The 20,999-nt window shown below is 39.4% G+C and overlaps 1 protein-coding gene across 1 annotated transcript; it reads left to right on the top strand.

The window, feature by feature from the left end:
* Positions 1–14,808: 14,808 nt before the first annotated feature.
* On the top strand, positions 14,809–20,767 carry LOC148647079 (B-type lectin plumieribetin-like). The gene is made up of 4 exons (XM_088608809.1): positions 14,809–14,891; positions 16,057–16,140; positions 19,655–19,748; positions 20,390–20,767. Exons 2-4 carry the CDS (start codon positions 16,064–16,066, stop codon positions 20,660–20,662), a joined length of 444 nt encoding a protein of 147 aa, XP_088464935.1. The 5' UTR covers positions 14,809–14,891; positions 16,057–16,063; the 3' UTR covers positions 20,663–20,767.
* Positions 20,768–20,999: the final 232 nt, after the last annotated feature.

Below are 20,999 nucleotides of genomic sequence, written 5' to 3'. Positions count from 1 at the left end.
ATGCATTGAAGTTGAATACTCATCCAATCTTTGGGGATTCAGATCTCCTGCGGGCACAAAGAAACAGTTGCAGGCTGTTGCTGTCCAATCCGCGCTCTCTGGCTCGGTGCCAGGCTGTGCTGTGCGGCTTGCGACGGTGCGCTGCTGATGCTCACTGACCGGCTAGTTAGTGTTGGCTTTAACTAGCAAAGTTTGTGCACAGGAGAAAAGATGACTGTGGGTCCCAGCAAGTCAGGAAGAGGACCGGTTCGTTCCTAATGAAGAGCTAGTTCTGAATAGTGATTCAGCTGCCCACAGTTCCGACCTGTTCACGAGGCCTGCTGCTGGTTACTCTCTGGCAACCTCCACTCTAGACTCTTAGAACAAAGGAAAGTTCTGGCACTCGGACACACTGGCCGTTCCGTGGTTGTCCGGGCTGAGTCTCAGGATGGTCAGGAGGCGCGCTGCGAGGATGTCCTGCCCTTGGGAGCCTTCTGCTCCTGGGCCGTCCTGCCCTGGAATTCTCCTTTGAATTCCCTTTAGAACAGTCCACAGAATCCTCTCCAGAATCCCTTCTGAATCTTGTTGAATCTGAATCTCCCAGGCTCTCTGTGTTGCCTGTTTTACCTGGAGGAACTTCAGCTCATTGATTGGCTGAAAGTTCCATGGGCATCAGAGTCCCACGTGGGTTACTCGGCCCTACCAGTCCCTGATTGGTTGATCAAGGTGAGATATGAGTCACTTAGTCCTGACACTTAGTAATGCAGTCCAGATGTCCAACTGGCACTCCCTAGACAGATAGGCGCCAATGGGTGACCATTGATCATGATAGCCAGGCTTAGCTAAGTGCATCCCCCTTTGGGAGCTGTCCTTATCAAAAGAAAACATCTTGCATGAATGGTTTCTCTGTGGCTGCACCACAGAGATGAACAGAGAAATGGGGCCTCATTTGGGAAGCTCAGAAACACTTAATTCTGCCTTATTAATAAGCCTCACCGCTACACCGGTAACTTGCGGTAGACTGCGTACACAATACCGGAAAATAATGCGGTATCGCCCGCGCATTTTGAATGGCTGCATCTGTATGTATTCATCTAAACTATGTTGCATACAGTATAAGAGATATATTTTATTTGATTTAGGCTTACTGGATTCATAAGATTTATAGACCAAAGTTATCATTTTATGACAAGAATTTTACACACTGTCTATTCTGTTTGTTACTTAAAACTGAAAATCAACTAATTGTGATGTAGGTGTTTAATGCTATCACATAATTATCATGAAAGTTCACCATAATTCCCTAACACATAATTACATGGTAATCAACCTGTCTCTATCTTCTTCTCTCCCTTGTTTTTCCTTACTGATATTGGCCTGCCCCCTTGTAAATAAAAGGGCAATAAAGCTTCCCTTGTGAGCCTTAAGATGTCTCCTCCAGCTTACTGTACTACTAACTCCACACTGCATAAGGAACCCTCATTGCAACAGTAGGTATTAGAATATCTGTGGATATCACCAAATGGTATTCTTTAATGTGTGTGCCATGTCAGGAAATGTACTTATTTTTGTCTATGTGTTCCACTCATGTAGCAGAATTAAAAACTACATGCTGTAAAGGAGACACTTTCTGTTCTATTTTAAACAGACACTTTAAAAAATTAACTATTTTAGAAATGTAAAATAATAATTTAAAATAATACCTGCAATCTGTAGTGCCAGAAAAAATGACATCAGCTGAGCGTTTGTGTTGAAAATCGTCTTTATTCATATGCATATGGAAGTCTTGCGTTGTGTCTCACAAGACTTAAAAACCAACGTTTACAGTGATCCTTTATATAGTGAAACAGACAATAAAAGATACACTCCCACATAACTCTCTGCTTGCATTGTGTCTATATTTGATAATTCTAGAAAGCTGACCAGTACACATATTTTCTTTACTGCTGGCTTGCATGACAAGCAGCCCCTTCTGCTGAATTGACCCTTTGTTCCATTAGAGGTCACTTGGTCATTTGCCTGAGAACTATGTCAGATATGTGCAAAAAGACATCATGTGGCTATTATCTTTTGAGACCAGATATCCTGAGACTACTTTAGTAAAATATAAGTAAAAGGATATATACTGTAGTTAACAAGATATAATACAAACTTATAGTAAAAAACTTTTAGTTAATTCCTTCAAATCCAACACCAGATGTTTGCACAACATTAAAGACACTAAAATAGTGATCTAATAGTGAATAAGGACAGAAGATGCAATTGAGCAGTTTTAACTTTCCCATTTCTGCTACAATCTAAAATATTGTAAAATATTTTATGTCAATAACCACTGACAACTGTTTTACAGGCTGAGTGGGACTCCATTGTTCAAGTTTGGAACAGTGATCGGATAGGCCATTAACCCTTTAACGGGCAAGTCCTTAAAAACTCAAATGAAATTTTTCAAATTTTTGTTTTCTAGTGTATTTTGTCTTAAATAACACAATTACATAACTTTTTTTTTCAAAACTGTGTGTTTATTTTCCATTTTACAAGTTGTATCCCACAGGATATGGTGCCCATTTGGGGTATACAGTGCATCCAGACTGTTTTTGGCAACTGCTCATATAGTAAAAAGAACCATAAAACCATTCAAACTCATTATTTTTCTGTATTTAATTAAAAAGTATAAAATATTACCAAACATACAATACACCCTTTTGCCTACTTGCTTTGGTGTTTAAAAAATTACAACTGGTGTTAAAACCTAAAACAAAACTTACAAGTTACTCTAGTGTTAAAAAATTAAAATCTTATAAAAACCCCATTTCATTTGGGCCCCAGATTGTAACAATTCTTTGTTTTTTGAATATTCGTACTATGGACCCGTCCTTATGTTCAACAGTATCTCATCGAAGATGGATGTCGCGGAAGCAGTTGCGTGCATTTTGTCCAGTGATGTGCAATGGTCTTTATTACGAGGAACTATGCTCCCAAAGTCCACACCCAAAAAAAACAAAATAAAAACCACAAACTAACCAGGAAAAATAAAGAAAACAACACAAAGCTATAGTACAATAATATATACATTAATTGCTATAAAAAGTAGATTGTTGTAGGCAGCTCCTATTCTACCCCACAATTCACTTTCTCCTATCTCCCCCCTCTTATCTTGGTTAAACTCCTCCCCCTAGAATATTCCACTATAAAGCAAAAAATAATTTTACATAATAATAATCAGAATTCTGATATACACAATTCTCCATTAGGTACACAATTAAACAACGAACATATTATTACCAAAAATAAAATATCATACTCCTTTTATGTACATAACTGTTGTTTAAGAAAATACTGCCCCTTTTAATGGTATCTTCTTACAAATCAATCCACACATGGGCAATCCTGAAACAGGCACTACTAAGCCAATCCCTGTTATCATGCCAAAGTTTGGGTCCTACAGGTTTGCAGGAGAAAACATTTTGCCGGTGAGAAATCCAAACAGCTTATTTATTTAAAACACGTGAGTTGATCACCAATTTGGTTCATTTCACTTCTAAAACAAAGGAAAACAGGTGTCTGGCTTGGGATAATGTTTAATTTTGATAATACGGGAACAACCTTACTTTACTCTGTGTGTGCACCCAAAGAGCAAGTATAGCTATCCCCGGAATTCCAGACAAGTTTGTTTAAGTTGGAAACCAGTTATCGCCTTTGTTTAGATAGTGAAATGTTAACGTATGTGTATGTATGTGTTCATGTGGATACCTCACGAGTGCCAGGTGATCTGGAAACAGAGTCTCCAGTCATGCAAAGCCTTGTATTTTTGCCTTGTTCAAAGCCTTGTGTCCATCAGGGCACATCCTGCATCTCCCTTTTACAGACAGGATTTGGTAGGTACTGATTCCATCATAGCCCCTTTCATCTATAGGCCGTGGGACCCTTGGCTGCTTGACAACCCTCACTGGTGCATCATTCTCATTCCCTGGGGAAGGCCAGGCTTTTTGCTTTTCTGGATAGATGAGACCTTTGGCAACATCTAGCCTGAAAGCCTTCAGTTTCTTCAGCTTTACTTGACCAATTGCTGTTGCGTCATACTGATAGAGCAACCGTGCATTATTGATAGCAATGTCTATCAGCTGCCAGAATATAATAATGATAATAAACTTTATTTTATATAGCGCCTTTAAAGGTGGCTTCTCAAAGCCCTTTACAGAATGACAACAACAATAAATAAAAAGAATACACAAGATACAACACAATTACAATACACGTAAGAGACCGTGGATGGTGGTCCTAATATAGTAGGAGCAGAGGGGTAAAGAATGGAACCAGTTAAGTAAAGGCTCTACTAAAGAAGAAGGTTTTGAGTCTGAATTTGAAGGAGTTTAGAGAAGGTAACCCTCTGATATCCTTGGGGAGAGAGCTTCTGAGCTTGGGGGCATAACAGGAGAAGGCCCTGTCACCCATAGATTGTAGACAGGCTTGGGGGACAGTTAGGAGACCAGAATTAGAAGAGCAAAGGTTGCGAGGTGGGGAGTAGGGCGATAATAGTTCAGGCAGGTACTGTGGTGCCAAGCCATGCAGAGCCTTATAGGTGAGCATGAGGATTTTAAAGTCCACACGGAATTTGACAGGAAGCCAGTGCAAGGACTCAATGATAGGAGTAATGTGATCACTTGCACTAGAACTGGTCAGGATTCTGGCAGCCGAATTTTGGACATACTGCAGAATATGCAAAGATACCAACAATGGTATCAGTGGTATCAATGATACAATCATCACATCAGCCAAGTCCACACCTCCCATGTGATGGTTGTATTCTGCCACAATCTATGGAGATGGGACAGATATCTGTCTTCCCTTCTTTGAGAAGTGCTTCACCTCACCTACAGGCATCACAGAAGCACATGTGCTTACCAAGGTCACTGTTTTTGTCAGCCAATTTGACTACTGAAAGTTGTGCATCGTTGTCAACTCGATAGTCAAAACTACTTCTTCCTCTTTTCAGAAGTTCCCGATCATCTTCCAGTTTGCAGCCCATCAAGCGATTATTTTGAATGGTTCCCAAACGTCTGAGGCTCATGGAATTCTTCAAATTGGTTAGCATGCTGAGAGATGTGAAGAAGTTGTCAAAGTAGACCAGACAGTCAGGGGGCTTCTGATGGTTTTGCAAAGATGCAAAACTACATTGGCCCCTAAACCAAACTATCTGAGTGGAATTTGTGTAGCACCATCAAATGTAGATGTCCCTGTGTAGACCAAAATGTCATACACGAAACCAGATACCCCAGCACACACAAAGATCTTAATACCCCATTTCTTGGGTTTGGCAGGTAGGTACTGGCGTAGACTTCCTGCTTTTCGACCTTTGTAAGGCCACATCATTTCATCAATTGAGAACTGATTTTTACTTTCAATTTGAGTGCATTTCTTTCTCATATGGTCTATCAGGGGCCTGATTTTCACCAGCCAGTGTTTGCAAGACTCGGGGACCAGGTTATTTTGAAAGTGGAGCGTTTTGGACAAACATTTGAAACGCCTGATTAGAAATCTGCTACTTTGTCATATCTTGTATCACTGGCCCAGTAATCTTCAACTACAGGCATTTTCACTACACCGATGATCAATTTGATTCCTATGAATGCTTTGATTTCACTGATGTTGGTGTTTATGCTTCCAGCAGTCAGTTGGCATGAATACAGATTGGTCTGATCAACAATTAGTTCAAAGATCTCATTATCAAAGAATTTGGAAAAATAGGTTAGTGGAAAAGAGATTTAATCTGGTGCCATGGAATATTTTGGTGCAGCTGACTGGTGTTCAAAATCTGCTTTTTCCACCTAGAAAGGAATAAAATATATAATGGTATTATTGAAAACCATTCACACTCCCCTTTTCTCCCACTAAACATTCTATAAACAACATGTATTACTTCCATGGACACATTATCTGTGGTCAGTTAGCAGTCTTGGACATAAAAGATTTATGTCTGGTCTCCAATCCACATGCATACATTCATGTAAGTCAGGGGTGGGGAACCTTTTTTCTGCCAAGGGCCATTTGGATATTTATAACATCATTTATGGGCCATACAAAAATTCTCAATTTCAAAATTAGCCTGCTATATTTGGTCAAACATTTAATTAACTCACCCCTAATGTGATGGCTGGAACTGCTTCTCTTTGGTGAGGCGTGTGATGTTAGCTGGTATTGATGATGTTGCTACTTGCAACTGCTTTTCCAGGTTTGCGTGGGTCAGTATGGAGCACAGTTGATTCTTTGCGATGGTAAGTTATGAAAAGAACTGCTCGCAACAGTAAGTTGATCCGAACACAGATGCATATTTCAAGGCATGTCTCCTCAAAGTGGGGAATTCATCATTGCTTATGTAACGTTTATAGAACTCAAGCAGTGGGAGGTTGCTGTACCTAGCTTTCAGCTCATCATCGCTTTTCCGATGAATGATTTCGTGTTGTAGGTTATCAGGCACAACAGCTGGTCCAGATTGAACGGTGTAGCAAAGATGTTCAATTCCATTTGTTTACCTTTCACGTCCTTGAATCTTTCATTAAATGCCTCAATTAGTTTCGCACATTCACCAGCATATTCAAGTGTCGTAGAAGGCTTTTGTCCTTCCAGAGTGGAGAAATGCACCATGTTATTCCTTTCGAGTTGCACTTTCCACAGCCTTAATTTAGCTTCAAATGATTTCACGTTTGAAAGCAGGGAGCTGAGAAACTGGTTGGGGCCCTGCAGCTTGATGTTCAGCTCTGAGAGGTACTTGGTAATGCTCACCATGAATGCTAGATCACACAGCCACTTGCTATCATTGAGTTCCCTGACAGGTTTTCCCTTCATCTCCATGAACTGCTTGACTTCATCCCACAGTTCGTAAAACCGAACTGAACCGAACCGAAAGCCACCGCACTTCACAGTGATAACCAAGATCACCATACTCAGAGTCAAGATCATTTAGTAACTCCTTAAACTGATGGCTGTTAAACCCTCTGCTTTTGACAAAATGTATGCATGACACTACTGTTGACATCACACTGTTGAGCCACAACGACTGTGCACAGAGACTTTCTTGGTGTATGATGCAGTGGCATATAATTAAATCACTTGGATCAAAACTGAGACATTTCAGTTCTTTCTTGACAAATGCAATTAACCCTTTTTGCAAGCCAACCATGGCTGGAGCTCCATCTGTAGTAAGGCCCTTTAACTTTTCAAATGTTAGCTCAAGTTTTTTCATTGATAAAACAAGTCTCTCAAACAAGTCCTCACCTCTTGTAGTGCCATGCATAGCTTCCAGTGACAGCAGTTCCTCTCGCGTGTCAAACTCTGCAGTTATCCCACGAACGAACATGGCCAGTTGGGCAGTATTTGTTATGTCCGTTGTCTCGTCACAAGCCAGAGAGAAAAATTGGAAATCTCCTGCAGAATCCTCCTGTGTTTTTTCAATATCTTGTGCTAAGTCACTAATCCGATCTGAGACGGTTCTCCAAGACAAACTAACACTCTGAAACAATTTTACTTTGTCTGGTGCTAAAAACTCCGCAGCAGCCACCATGCACTCTTTCACAAACTCTCCCTCTACATGAGGCCTCAGCTTCTTTGCGATTAGCTCGCTCACTACATAACTCGTCTGAATAACGTTGTCTCTGTCACAACGAGGCCTAGTGAAAGCGACTTGTTGCGATTCCAAACTCCGCTGAAGAGCATTGATTTTATCCAGACGCATTTGGCCTCCCAATTCATTAAGTTTAGCATGTTTTGAGCTGTAATGACGCTCCAGATTGGGTTTTTTCATTACTGCTGTAGTGTTTCATACCCGTTCAGGGACGCCAAATATGTAAGAAAACCGGCTCAGGGACGCCATAAATGTTATGTTGCCATAGCAAAATTAAATGTAGTGGCTCTCTGAAGGCACCAGTTCTGTAGGGTTTGGGCATTTACTGGGACAATTATTAATTGTAGCAGTAAATCACAAAATTGATTCTTTTGATGGCTTTAGAGTCAAACCATGCGACATAACTCAAACAACGCACACACACAGGTACTAATACACGAGGATACATTTATTAATACATAGAATATGCATGTAAAACTAACTGATCTTATCGAGAGGGTTATCAGAATACAAAAGGTATATTCGGTCAGTTACAAAGAGTTACACATATTAAGAGGACATACGTTCAGTATATCATTCATTAAGACCGTTTCATAAATGAACTTGGTTATAACTTCTACATTAGATACTCAAAACAAGTACATAACTCTTAGGAATTAAATTGATATCAACTGGTTGGGATAACAATTGAATTCTCGAGCTGTAATGCATTGAAGTTGAATACTCATCCAATTTTTGGGGATTCAGATCTCCTGCGGGCACAAAGAAACAGTTGCAGGCTGTTGCTGTCCAATCCGCGCTCTCTGGCTCCGTGCCAGGCTGTGCTGTGCGGCTTGCGACGGTGCGCTGCTGATGCTCACTGTTGGCTTTAACTAGCAAAGTTTGTGCACAGGAGAAAAGATGACTGTGGGTCCCAGCAAGTCAGGAAGAGGACCGGTTCGTTCCTGATGAAGAGCTAGTTCTGAATAGTGATTCGGTTGTCCACAGTTCCGACCTGTTCACGAGGCCTGCTGCTGGTGCTAACCTCGGGTGGATCCTCTGGTTACTCTCTGGCAACCTCCGCTCTAGACTCTTAGAACAAAGGAAAGTTCTGGCACTCGGACACACTGGCCGTTCCGTGGTTGTCCGGGCTGAGTCTCAGGATGGTCAGGAGGCGCGCTGCGAGAATGTCCTGCCCTTGGGAGCCTTCTGCTCCTGGGCCGTCCTGCCCTGGAATTCTCCTTTGAATTCCCTTTAGAACAGTCCAAAGAATCCTCTCCAGTATCTTACTGAATCTTACTGAATCTTACTGAATCTCACAGGCTCTCTGTGTTGCCTCTTTTTACCTGGAGGAACTTCAGCTCATTGATTGGCTGAAAGTTCCATGGGCATCAGAGTCCCACGTGGGTTACTCGGCCCTACCAGTCCCTGATTGGTTGATCAAGGTGAGATATGAGTCACTTACTCCTGACACATAGGAATGCAGTCCAGATGTCCATCTGGCACTCCCTAGACAGATAGGCACCAATGGATGACCATTGATCATGATAGCCAGGCTTAGCTAAGTGCACCCCCCTTTGGGAGCTTGTTTCTTATCAAAAGAAAACATCTTAAATCAGCCTGCATGAATAGTTTCTCTGTGGCTGCACCACAGAGATGAACAGAGAAATGGGGCCTCATTTGGGAAGGCTCAGAACACTTAATTCTTTCTTATTAATAAGCCTCGCCGCTACACTGCTAACGCATCGCCACAAACTAGGCATACAGGTTTGCCTTTGACTTCAACAAAAAAATAATCATTTGTCCATTTCTCTTGGAAAGATCGACACTGCATCAACTTTTCTTTTATTTGTAGTCGCCATTTGTAGGATGTCACACCACTTAAGTTTTAATAACTATCCAGTGTGTGTCGCCAGCGACGCGATTATTTTGCTTTGATCGCTGTTCTAATCCTGCATCTTGGATTTGGAACATATCCAACGTTCGTATCATCGACTCTTGAGGTCTTTTCTGTGTACTGTAATTTCCTTAGTCTTCATCTGAGATTCAGTTTTTTCGGGGATTGTTGATCGTGGACGTCTGGATAAAGGTTGAATTGAAGTTATCATCTGTGTCGACAAAGAAGTCGACAACATCGTTGTCAATCATTGGAGGCAAGGTCATCAACGTCGTGAGGAATCATCTCATCGCATCTCGTCTCATCATCACCAGATGGCCGTAGTTTCGCCACAGTGTGTTAACACTTTCGCAATGTGTACACTCCCAGCCTGCCTGGCCTCTGAGTCACCACAACACAGGCAGACGGGCCGCGGGCAGCCGACGAGAAGATTACGTGTCTGTCCCGTCATGTACTCATATGTGTCCTGTCTATCCCGTAATGGACGTTCCTTGCTTGTCCTTCAAAATTTACATTATTATTATGGTTCACTTAATCCTATGAAAAAAGCTCCTAGATTTATTGAATTTCGAGTCCCGCCTGCGGTTGCTTTGGCAGGGCCAGACCAAATGATTTTGGCCCGTGGGCTGGACGTTCCCCACCCCTGATGTAAGTGCACACACACACACATGCACACACTATATAGTGTTACTTTATTAACAGTATCCTATTTATTAGTTTACATCACCTGCATTTCTTAATATTTTGGAAGAGTGTCATCCTTCTGCTACCTTAACTCTAAAGCTGCTGTCACTACTGCTGCTGCTAGGCTTCTCTTAGGCCTTCTGCATATACATAGTCTTAATCGTCTTCCTCAGTTGTCCCTTGCTCTGAATCTGAAGAGCCATCAGGTGGCAAGACTACTGACTGAATTTCTCTCCTAGGCCTACTATAAAATATCTTTGTGGAAATTCCCTGACATAGTTAATCAATAATGCACCTTTATGCGATGAAAAAATAGCATTTCAATTGTTGTTGTTATTTAAAGTATACAAACATACTGTGGTAGGCTGCAACAATTTAACATTGTAATTTGCTTCAAGTACTTCTGAAGGCATTCAGAGTTCATACTTGCTATGATGTTATGTTACAAAATTAAATCTGCCACCTCTCCAGGATTTGTTTCTGTGCTCCAGACAGATAGGGTCTTATGAACAGTGTTGTGTTTTTTTATCCTGTATTTGACTTAGTTACATTAACATACATACATAAACATACAGTATAATGTGTGCTACATAGAGTATACTGTGTACTACATACAGTAAATTCACACATTTTAAACTAAACAAATTTAGTTGTGTGCTAAAGGATATTTTTAAAATATCAAAAATTATATTTGTGAATACTTATGTAATTACATTAAAGAACATAATAAGAACACAAAAGGTCTAAGGACACTAAATATGGTCATGGTATCCTAATATAAATCTTTTTCATGTACATTTTTCATACATTTATCATTCATTTTCTATGCCTAACTCAGGGGTCTGTCTTTTTTTTCTTCTCCAGTGACTGCAAAATGTATAAGATATATAGATTGAAGCTACTATTTTCTCATTCTTTCATAATGTTTCAACAAAATATAGATGACAGTAATGGCATCTACTGTACAACACATATCTTAAATCTTATACATAAGATCACACATTTTCCTGCTCCTTTTGGCAAACCTGGGGGACATGCAGTAGTGTATTGCTGTTAAAAAGAGCCATTCACTCTTTGCTGAGCAGTAAAATTTGTCAAAACACTCAATATCTGTCCCTGATATAACCTTTTAGGCTTTATGAAACTTGACTTTACATACATGTTCTCCTAATTATAACTAAAAAGCTTGCAAAATATAAACATAATACTCCTCACTTAAAGGAATCATTTAGGATTATTTCAGACACACTGTACAATTCTGTACATCTTTCTTTATCTCTGATAGCCCTCCTAATATCTGTTTTTTGCTTGTGGTTCTCTTTTAATTCTTTTTTTGAATGCCTCCTTCTCTTTTTTTCATTTTTCATTCTGAAACAGGGGTGATATGTAATGCAATTTGTTTGATTTTGAATGAGCTATCAACTTTTCAAATATTTACAAAGGAGTTGGCTATTCCAGACTATGTACACTAAGAAACAGGAAACGTTCTGTGTTTAAACTAAGTGTTTAAAACAAAACAAAAGCCCTTTTCATAGCCTAGTTCTCCTTATCAGTGTGCGAAAATATGGAAATGATTCTTGCATATTTTTTTTCACCATCCAGTGTGAACCCTGCCTTGCACCTGTTGTTTGGTAGGATAGGGTCCTCTGTGAACCTGAATTGGAAGAAGTGGTTAGAAAATGGATGTATGGATTCACATAAAGTGCAAATTTTAAACTCTAAATTAGCACAAATGTACATTATGTATGAAAGTTTATAGTTTACAGTACACAGTATATAGTATATGGTATCTACCTAAATAAAAAGCTTGAGTCAAAACAAAACTCCCCCCCCCTTTACTGACCAGATTTTTCCTTTCTTTTTAAAATACAAGATCATTTCGGTACCAACTTGCTTTCTTTAGGTTAATACTGTAGCTACTGCTAGGTGTAGACAGTAGTGCTTGTTGTGGGACACAGCTTCCTAACACTCGTGAGAGCAGTGGAAACTGGACAGTAGATCAAAGCTGATTTAGCAGTGCTGTGCGGATACTGCCATCTAACGTAGTGACTGTGCAAGTTCCACCACAGAAAGCAGAAAATTGTCAGGAATGGAGTTGCAGTTGCCTCTACATTGCCTTACCTTCACCAAGCCTCCTCCCACAGCCCCGGGTTCAAGTGGAAGCCCAGCAGCAGCAGATGAGGCAGCAATTTGATTGGTCCAAGAGGGGCAAAGGTCTCTACACTGCAGGTGTATATTATGACTACCTACTGTATATCTATTTTTACAATTTGCTGTCTTTTTATAAATACTATTTAATTCTGTTTCCTTTTTTTCCAATATTATCACTAGCTAATTATACTGTTAATGATGTTTCTGTAAGTGTTGTAAGTTTACTGATAAATGTGACCCCTAGAGTTTTAGTTCCTCTCCTCCCTTGTCTTCTGGTCTTCTGTTCTGTATTGACAAAATATATGGTCACTTGCATTGTTAAGCGCCTTGGGGCAACCTTGTTGTGAAAGGCACTATATAAAAATAAATTGAATTGAATTGAATTGAAATGAAAGCAGATAACAAGGAATTTTGTATAATTAATGTTTATTCCCTTAAAAGTGACCAGACCACCTTTTTCAGTTCAGTTCTTACCAATATTACTTCATATTGTCAAAATCATCTCAGTCATTGCAGGGGACATTAATTTGGTTAAACAGCAGATGAATATATTGATAAGTCCAATAATAATACATAATACATGTTTTTTAACTGGGCACTACTGCTGAAAGAGATTATTATGTATTACAGTCAAGCTAATAGGTTTTATCTGTCTCATAAAATCACATTTATATTCTCAGACTCAAGTAAATACACATTAACTATTGTGAAGTTAACATCAAGTGTTCGGAGTTCAGTTTATGCACAATTGCAATGAAATTCTCAAACATGCTTCTGGAATAATAGTTTAACTTTCAAGATTTATGATGTGACTAACCAAATGTAATACTCTAAGATCCATTGTGCAGATGTCATTGATGAGTTTAAACGTTGTGCTGGAAAAAGCTTTCTGGGTTTCCATAGCAGCTAGAGGAGAGAGAACTATTCCTTGCATTAACCTCAGCATCCTGCTGACTTTGGTCTATAAAATAGTCTGTGCATTTTGTCTTCTTGGGCTTTAGAAGTTAGACAAAAGGGTAACTATAACATAGTTAACATAGAAATAACATGTAGGATCTTTAATGAATTTTCCAACCGAAATGTGAATTTTCATCCTCCCTTTAGTTATTTCCCCTTCAATAGGAGTTACTTTATGTTTTGCAAGTATTTTGCTCCATTTATGATCCCAGCAATCATTAGAAGTTTCCCAGACTCTGCTGCTTGGCACCATGTGCCACCATGCTTGACAATAGAGATTGTTTTGACTGGGTGATGTACTACATTGTGCTTGCATCAGATGTAATGCTTTGCAAAAAAGTCAAAACGGTCAGTAGCCATTTCGCTGTGCAACTCTCAACTGACAAACTGCTAAAGCTCAGCAGGTGTGAGCCTGGTCAGCACTAGGATGGGAGACTCCTGAGAAAAACTAAGGTTGCTGCTGGAATAGGTGTAAATGGGGCCAGCAGGGGGTGCTCACCCTGTGGTCTATGGGGGTCCTAATGGCCCAGTATAGTGACGGGGACACTAAGCTGTAAAAAAGCTCCTTCCTTCAGATGAGATGCAAAACCAAGGTTTTCTGTGGTCATTAAAAATCCCAGTGTGCTTCTCGAAAAGCGTAGAGGTCTTACCCCAGCATAATGGCCACATTTCTTCCCGGCCTTTACCAATTATTGCCTCCTAATAATCCCCATCTATAAACTGGCTTCATCACTCAGCTCTCCTCACCACTTATAGGTGATGTCTGGTGAGTGTACTGGTGCATGCTAGCTGCCGTCGCATCATCCAGGTGGGGCTGCACATTGGTGGTGGTGGAGGGGAGTCTCTATTACCTGTAAAGTGCTTTGAGTGGAGTGTCCAGAAAAGAGCTATATAAGCGTAAGCAATTATTATTATTATAAAAAGTTCACAAAAACTTGTTTGCTGTATCACTTATATGCTTTCTGCAAACCCAGTAGGATTCTTCATTTCCATGCAAGCCCCCTTTGTGGAGTGACACAAACTGGTGACCTTAAGCACCCTGTTTTACACTGAACTCTGAAACTTTCAAAGCCACCCTTGGCCTCAGGGTGGGGGGACACAGGTGCAGTGGGCTGGACTGTCAACCTCAAATGCAGAGAAAGTAAATGGGAAGGGAAGCCCATAAAATTGAGAATTTTACATTTTTCTGTCTTATCCATTTACATGTTTTCTTACATTATGCTGGATATATTTTATTTACTACAGCTGTACTTTTGCTTGTAATTGTAAACTTTTTTTGTTCATATATTTTAGTGCTCAATTCCATACCCCTTTCTTTATCACTTGTAGCCTTACTATTTTTTTCCTTTGATTTTCTTCTAATTATTTTTAATGCATCTGTCTCTTTTTATCATTTACTCTATAATACTGCTCATATGTTAACCTATTGGTGTGGCTCTGAATGAGCTATCAACTAATCAAATATTTAAAGAACTAACTGTTCCAGAGTATGTACACTAAGAAAGAGGAACACCTAAGTGTAAAAAACACAAAATCCCCTTTCATATCCCTTTCCTCCTCACTGCTTATATATAGTAATGATTCCACCTCATTATTTTATTTCATCGCCTGCAATACATTTAGGCTGTAAGTACTCTGTGTTTCTATGTGTACGTGTGAGTCTTTTCTTTTATGTTGTAATCCATACAGTGTTACTTCATTGATCATTTGATTGCTCTACAGAAGAGCTACAGTATATTACTGTGAGGTCAACAAGGCAGAGAATTCAATTCCTTCACTATAAAACCATTTCCTATGCCTTTTCAAAGATTGGTTCTGTTTGCAAAGACTCAGATGCTCTGAGATGAGCTGATTAGTTATGCTGACATTTATTTAAGTTCTTTAACAGCCGCAGAGCATCTAAATCAGAGATGATTGTACTTCATAGTACAATAGTTCAGCAACATAATATCAGGCTACATATTGAAACGTCTGAAGAAAAGTTAGCAATTCACAACCTAACCATTTTCAATCTAACCATTTCCACGATGCTTTGTAATTGTATTCAGTTTTATACAACACGTCAACACAATACAAATTTTCTTTTGTTGCATTTTGGAATAATTCTCTATTACTGTTATTATTTTTTTCTGTACAAATACTGTACAAATATCTACACATGCAAAAAACAATCTTGCAAGGATATTATTACAAAAATATTAATGGATGAATATCAGGTGTGTAAACTTTAAACCCTGAATTGTGAAACAGTGAATATGTATTACTTTATTTACTTAGTACGCCTTTAGAATTACTGATTAAGAAAAAAGTACGAGACCAGAAGGTATATTGTTACTTCTGTCATGTGGGATGCTCAACCAGATGTTCTTATTTATTATTAGTTATTGAAGGTACTGTAGCGTTAGCGAACAGCTTTTAAATAAAATGCTTGAGTCAGTACAAACTCAGATCTTAAAACATAATAGACCCCCGCAATATTTCACAGTGGGCATGAACATTTCATCTTGAGCTTCACCTTTTTTTCCATCAAACATAACACTGATGATCATGTCCAAAAAGCTCAGTTTTCGTTTAATCTGCCTATAAGACATTACAAGTGTTATTTAAATGTAAAAGTTATATTTGCCTCTTCCTGTGGTTTGTCCCCTGAAGATGTTTCTTCCTTGTAACCCAGCTATTAATACTGCATTCACACATGTAAATTTGAATTTCCAACACTTTGTCTGCTGAAGATGGCAGTTTGTACATTCGTATACAGTATGAACCTTTCTTTCTTCCTCTGATTGTACAGAAACAAGATGACCCAGAAGATGGCTGCGCTGATGCTGTTACTTCTGATCATGACTGTGGTACCTATATCAGGAAAATGTGTTCAGTAAGTGCATTCCAATACAAAATATTTTATTGAAGCTGTATCACGATGTCAATTACAAATACTTTTGATAGATTAAACATTTTGAAATACCTTCAACAAAAAAGTAATTATAAGCTTAACTACATGGAGATTTTTGGGACAGTAGAAGGAAATTGATCATTTTTGATAATTTTACTGTTAAGATTTGTATTTCAGATAAAACGAAAAAGCAGCCAAAAGTACAGAATATCAGCTTTTGTTTCAGGATATTTTGTGCATATACTCTATATTAAACCATCTTAAAAAATGTTTTTTTGAGTTCAATTCATCTAGAATGCTTTGCTTTTGTCTCCCACTTTACCCTGCCTCCATAGGCACCCAAATGGTGCCATGTCTACCTCTGAATATAGCTGATATTTCTTCTTGTTTCAGCACTTAACCATTCAGTGATAACAAACTTCAGAAAGCAGTAACTCGGTACCCATTTCTATCCTGCTTATGCTTCAGTACAGTTCACCTCAGGCTACCCAACCAAGGGCTTATTTGCTAACTTCTATTCCATCACCTTCCTTATTCACTTCTTACTGTACTTCATTTGTGCTCCTCTGACACATTCTATTACCAACCCAACTCAATCACAATTACTTTAGTTCCGTAATGGAAGAAAGCTGGATCGGTATTTTGAGGGACTTTCATCCAGTGTGATTTCCTCAGCCAGAGAAATTAGAATGAAGCACTAAAAAAACTCTATGCTGTCCTTTTATATCCGTTGTCACATTTCATCACAGTTAGAATTTGACAGAACTATTGAATTGAGGCAGACATTTGGGACGAGGTTATAGGTTTACATGAAACATTTGTAATGCCAGCACACTGAACCACTTATTACAGCTCACAGTCAGCGTGTCGCCTAAAAATGTACACTTTTGAGTGGACAGTCACTGAGTCTGGCAGATGAAAATCCTCCACACTCCAATTTATTCCCTTTTCGGAAAATCCTGCACAGTCCACTGTTCCGTCGTGCTTCTCACGGAGATTTCAGCAGCACAGTCACAGTAATTCCTCTTCAGATACACTCTTCCATCAGTCAATTTTAGGAACTCCCCCACCAGGCCTCCTCTCAAATACTCATTTTCTCTATTATACTAATCACAAACTTATTTAACCTAGAGCACTTAATCTGGCTTAAAGCTTTAATCAGTACTAATCACCTTCCATAACGACACTGGAACATTTTAAACTAAATACTAGAATTTTCTCCCCGAGTGACTCTGAGATGCAAAACACTCTGTATCTTTTGTACACTAATCATCATCTCTCTGCTGGTGTTAAAGCATAGCAGCCTGTGGAATTTCATCTGCCCTATTGCTCTACATTCACTTCTGAGCAGTCAGTGTAGGAGCCTGGATAAGGACTGGTTGCCCTTTACCACTTCCAAGCTCTGTGTGCCCAATTACACACAAAGCCAATCAGATCTGCTCTTGTCTTCATGTGGAATCTCACTCCCACTGGATGCCAATTATCTAATTAGGCCAAGTGTGTTTCATTTTCTCTCTAATAGGAAGTCTGCAAACAAAGCCACTTCTTTCATCCTCACACATACATTTAGTTATGTTAATGTTTTATTAAGACTTCAGTGAAGATCTAATGACATTTTAGATACTGTACAATCACTATAGCAGAGGGGATGAAGGCTTGTGGGATCAGAAACACATTGTGTTTTCTTTCTTCTCTTTTCAGCATGGAATAAACCTTGTTCCTTTGCAGCCTACACATGCTGACACAGCTACCCACCTGAACTACTTCAAGATATATTAGTTTTGGATTTTTCTTTGTAACTTTTACTGAAATTTAATTTACTTAATCTAACTTGATTCACTTAATTTAACTGCTGCAGCAAAGGACTTCATATAGAGATACTGTATGTTGACAGAATACACATTTATTTGTTCCAAAACACCTAAACCCTTGGGATTTATTACATTTATTACAACTGAAACATGATAAATGTGATATAATTGTCCTTCGGATGAGATGTAAAACCGAGGTCCTGACTGTCACAATTGTAGTCCCTCCTCCTTAAGGGCGCTCCAGCTCTTTCACTTCGGACCTGATTTTGTGCACCTGCCCCTCGTTCCAGCCTCCTTCCAGCCCCCTTTAAAAGCCAGACGCCCACTCAGTTCGGGGCTTGTGCAAGCCTGAGACCTGTAATAGCCTGGCTCCGTTATGTTTTTAAGTTTCTGTTCTTGTTCCCCTGCCGGTTCCGACCCAGTTCCAGTTTTTAACTGTCAGTCTCGGATGGACCGCCCGGCTTTGGACCTTTTGCTTTTCCTCGATTTCACATTGGATTTTGCCTCGAACACACCTCCCCCAACCACCAGCACTTCATGGACACGCCCCCCTGTTTTCTTCCCCGCTTCCTGCATGCCTTTTTTTCCCTTGTATTCTCATTCAACCCCAGATTGTGTCGTCCGCATAGGGTCCAGAAAGAACGCTTTCATGATACTGACTCTCTGTGGTCATTTAAAATCCCAGGGCATTTCTCAAAAAGAGTAGGGGTGTAACCCTGGCGTCCTGGCCAAATTTCCCATTGCCCTTACCAAATCATGGCCTCCTAATAATCCCCCTCTATGAATTGGCTTCATTACTCTGCTCTCCTCCCCACTGATAGCTGATGTGTGGTGAGCGTTCTGGCGCACTATGGCTGCCGTCGCATCATCCAGGTGGATGCTGCACATTGGTGGTGGTGGAGGGGAGTCCCCATTACCTGTAAAAGCTCTTTGAGTGGAGTGTGCAGAAAAGTGCTATATACGTGTAAGCAATTATTATTATTATTATATAATTATACTTTCTACATTACTGTTGGTAGCATGGTATGTGCAAGAAAATATTTTTGTTTAATCTGCTAAAAAATATATTTAACAATGTAGAATTTGATTAAATTACAAAATACAAAATGTAAGGAAGAATTAATTTCAAATGCCTTTTCCTTAGAATCATACCTATGAAGTCAGGACTAAACCGGCAAAAGAAATTTGGTTGACTGACTAGCAGGAGGGGAGACTTTTAGGAATTAGGTGTGTATGAAGAGAATTGGGAGAATCACTTCAAGTCCTCATCTACCTGTTTAAAATGTTATTGAAATTGTTTACTCCAGAATTCCCCAAATTGAGTGTCAACTGGAGAAGAGATGCATCCTTCACTTTCAAAACTACATACTGCATCTGCAAGCACCTTGGAGGTCACAGACGTCACTGTGTCGCTGAGAGCCAAGCATCCTGACCAGCATCCTCACCGCAGTGCTCAACCATTTATGAGTCACTGCTTGAGGAATCCTACTCACATGACCGAGGCTCGAACCCGTGATCATAGAGAAATTCACATCACAAGCTTGCTAGTGTAGTACTCGTATCACATTAAGTATGAGAAGATAAGGTGGAGATTAATGTCGGATTGACACGGAGGACAAATTTACACAAATTGTGCGTGTCTTACTTAGACAATTATATTTAGCTTGTTAAACGGTGTGTTCCAGGTGTGAACTTTCGCATCAGTTGGGGAAAGATGAACAGCTGAGAAAAGGAGATTATCTGCTTTCAGAAAACGGCAATTTCAAAGCTATATTTCAGGTAAGTGACTCCTATTTCACAAATCAAATTAAGCAAAGATCATAAATTAAACCAGGAATTGCATGATTTGTCATTTGCTTCCTTACATGCAGTATGAATCTTTCATTTTTATACTTCTATTTAAAACATTCACCAAGTCCATATCAAGAATGAAATTGTCCATGACATTTTAAGATATTATCTAAAGATTAAGAAAGAGCTTCATGTGAAAAAATAAGCTATTTTTTGTTTTGGCCTTTTATTTCATAGGAATGATACTCAAATACTACAGCTGTTTTATTACTCACTGTAAATTCCTTGAACTCTTTCCCATGTGAAAACTAAATTCAGCACAGACTCTGAATTATCACCAACTTTAGTCCCTAATTTAGTTCATACTGCAGCAGAGTGAATCAGACTATACTGGTTATACAGTTACTGTAACTGCAATTATTGTCGTTGACAACTTCTTATCCGCCTCCAGAAGCTCTGGTAATGTGTTTCTACCTGCAGTTTGAGCTGCTTCTTCCATATATTGCATTTTACTACTGTTTTCAATTTATGTGAGCCCCATTTTCTGAACTGATAGTTATTTTGCTTTTTTAAGTTTCAGGTTTACAATTGAGAAAACTGTAACTTCTTTATGTTGTGAACTTTTCAAGGATGATGGGAACTTTGTGGTGTATGGCTGGAAGCCAGTCTGGGCCAGTAACACTGATGGGTTACACAATGCTGATCATCTGATTATGCAGAGTGACTCGAACTTGGTGGCCTACAAGACTGATGGTAAAGCCATGTGGCACACAGGCACCTACACCGACATCAACAGCTTCAAAGACTGCGTGCTTCAGCTGAGAAACGACGGCACCTTGATTGTTGAAAGAGATGGTCATGAAGTCTGGTCCTCTGCAAAATCCCAGGGTCTCAAAGTTTAATGGAAAGCTCCATTATAAATTGTTCTGTTTTCTCCACCTCTAAAAATATTTTACACTGGAAAGCACACAAAATGTAATAAATAAATAAATAAATAAATACATGAAGCATATTATGTATCTGTTTCTTATAGTTTAGACTCAAGTTGGGACTGATTAAAATCTGGAATCACAGCAACTTTTACAAATTCTTTGTTCATAGCTGCAATACTGTGTAGGGATGTCAACTGGGTTCAGAGTTCTAGGACATTGAGAGATTGGAAAGTGGGATATTTATCCATCCATTTTCCAACTGCTTCATCCAATTCATGGTCAGGGTGAGTCGGAGCCAAACCCAGCA

This window comes from Lepisosteus platostomus, chromosome 16 (genome assembly GCF_059453375.1).
Source record: "Lepisosteus platostomus isolate fLepPlt1 chromosome 16, fLepPlt1.hap1, whole genome shotgun sequence".
NCBI classification, from domain to species: Eukaryota; Metazoa; Chordata; class Actinopteri; order Semionotiformes; family Lepisosteidae; genus Lepisosteus; species Lepisosteus platostomus.
This window is presented reverse-complemented; position numbering and strand designations above follow the sequence as displayed.

Excerpts from the sequence above, each read along its gene's own strand:
- LOC148647079 (XM_088608809.1), top strand. The coding sequence starts at position 16,064 with ATGACCCAGAAGATGGCTGCGCTGATGCTGTTACTTCTGATCATGACT. Across the intron at positions 16,141-19,654 it reads ATATCAGGAAAATGTGTTCA|GTGTGAACTTTCGCATCAGT; the intron begins GTAAGTGCATTC and ends GGTGTGTTCCAG. Across the intron at positions 19,749-20,389 it reads ATTTCAAAGCTATATTTCAG|GATGATGGGAACTTTGTGGT; the intron begins GTAAGTGACTCC and ends GAACTTTTCAAG.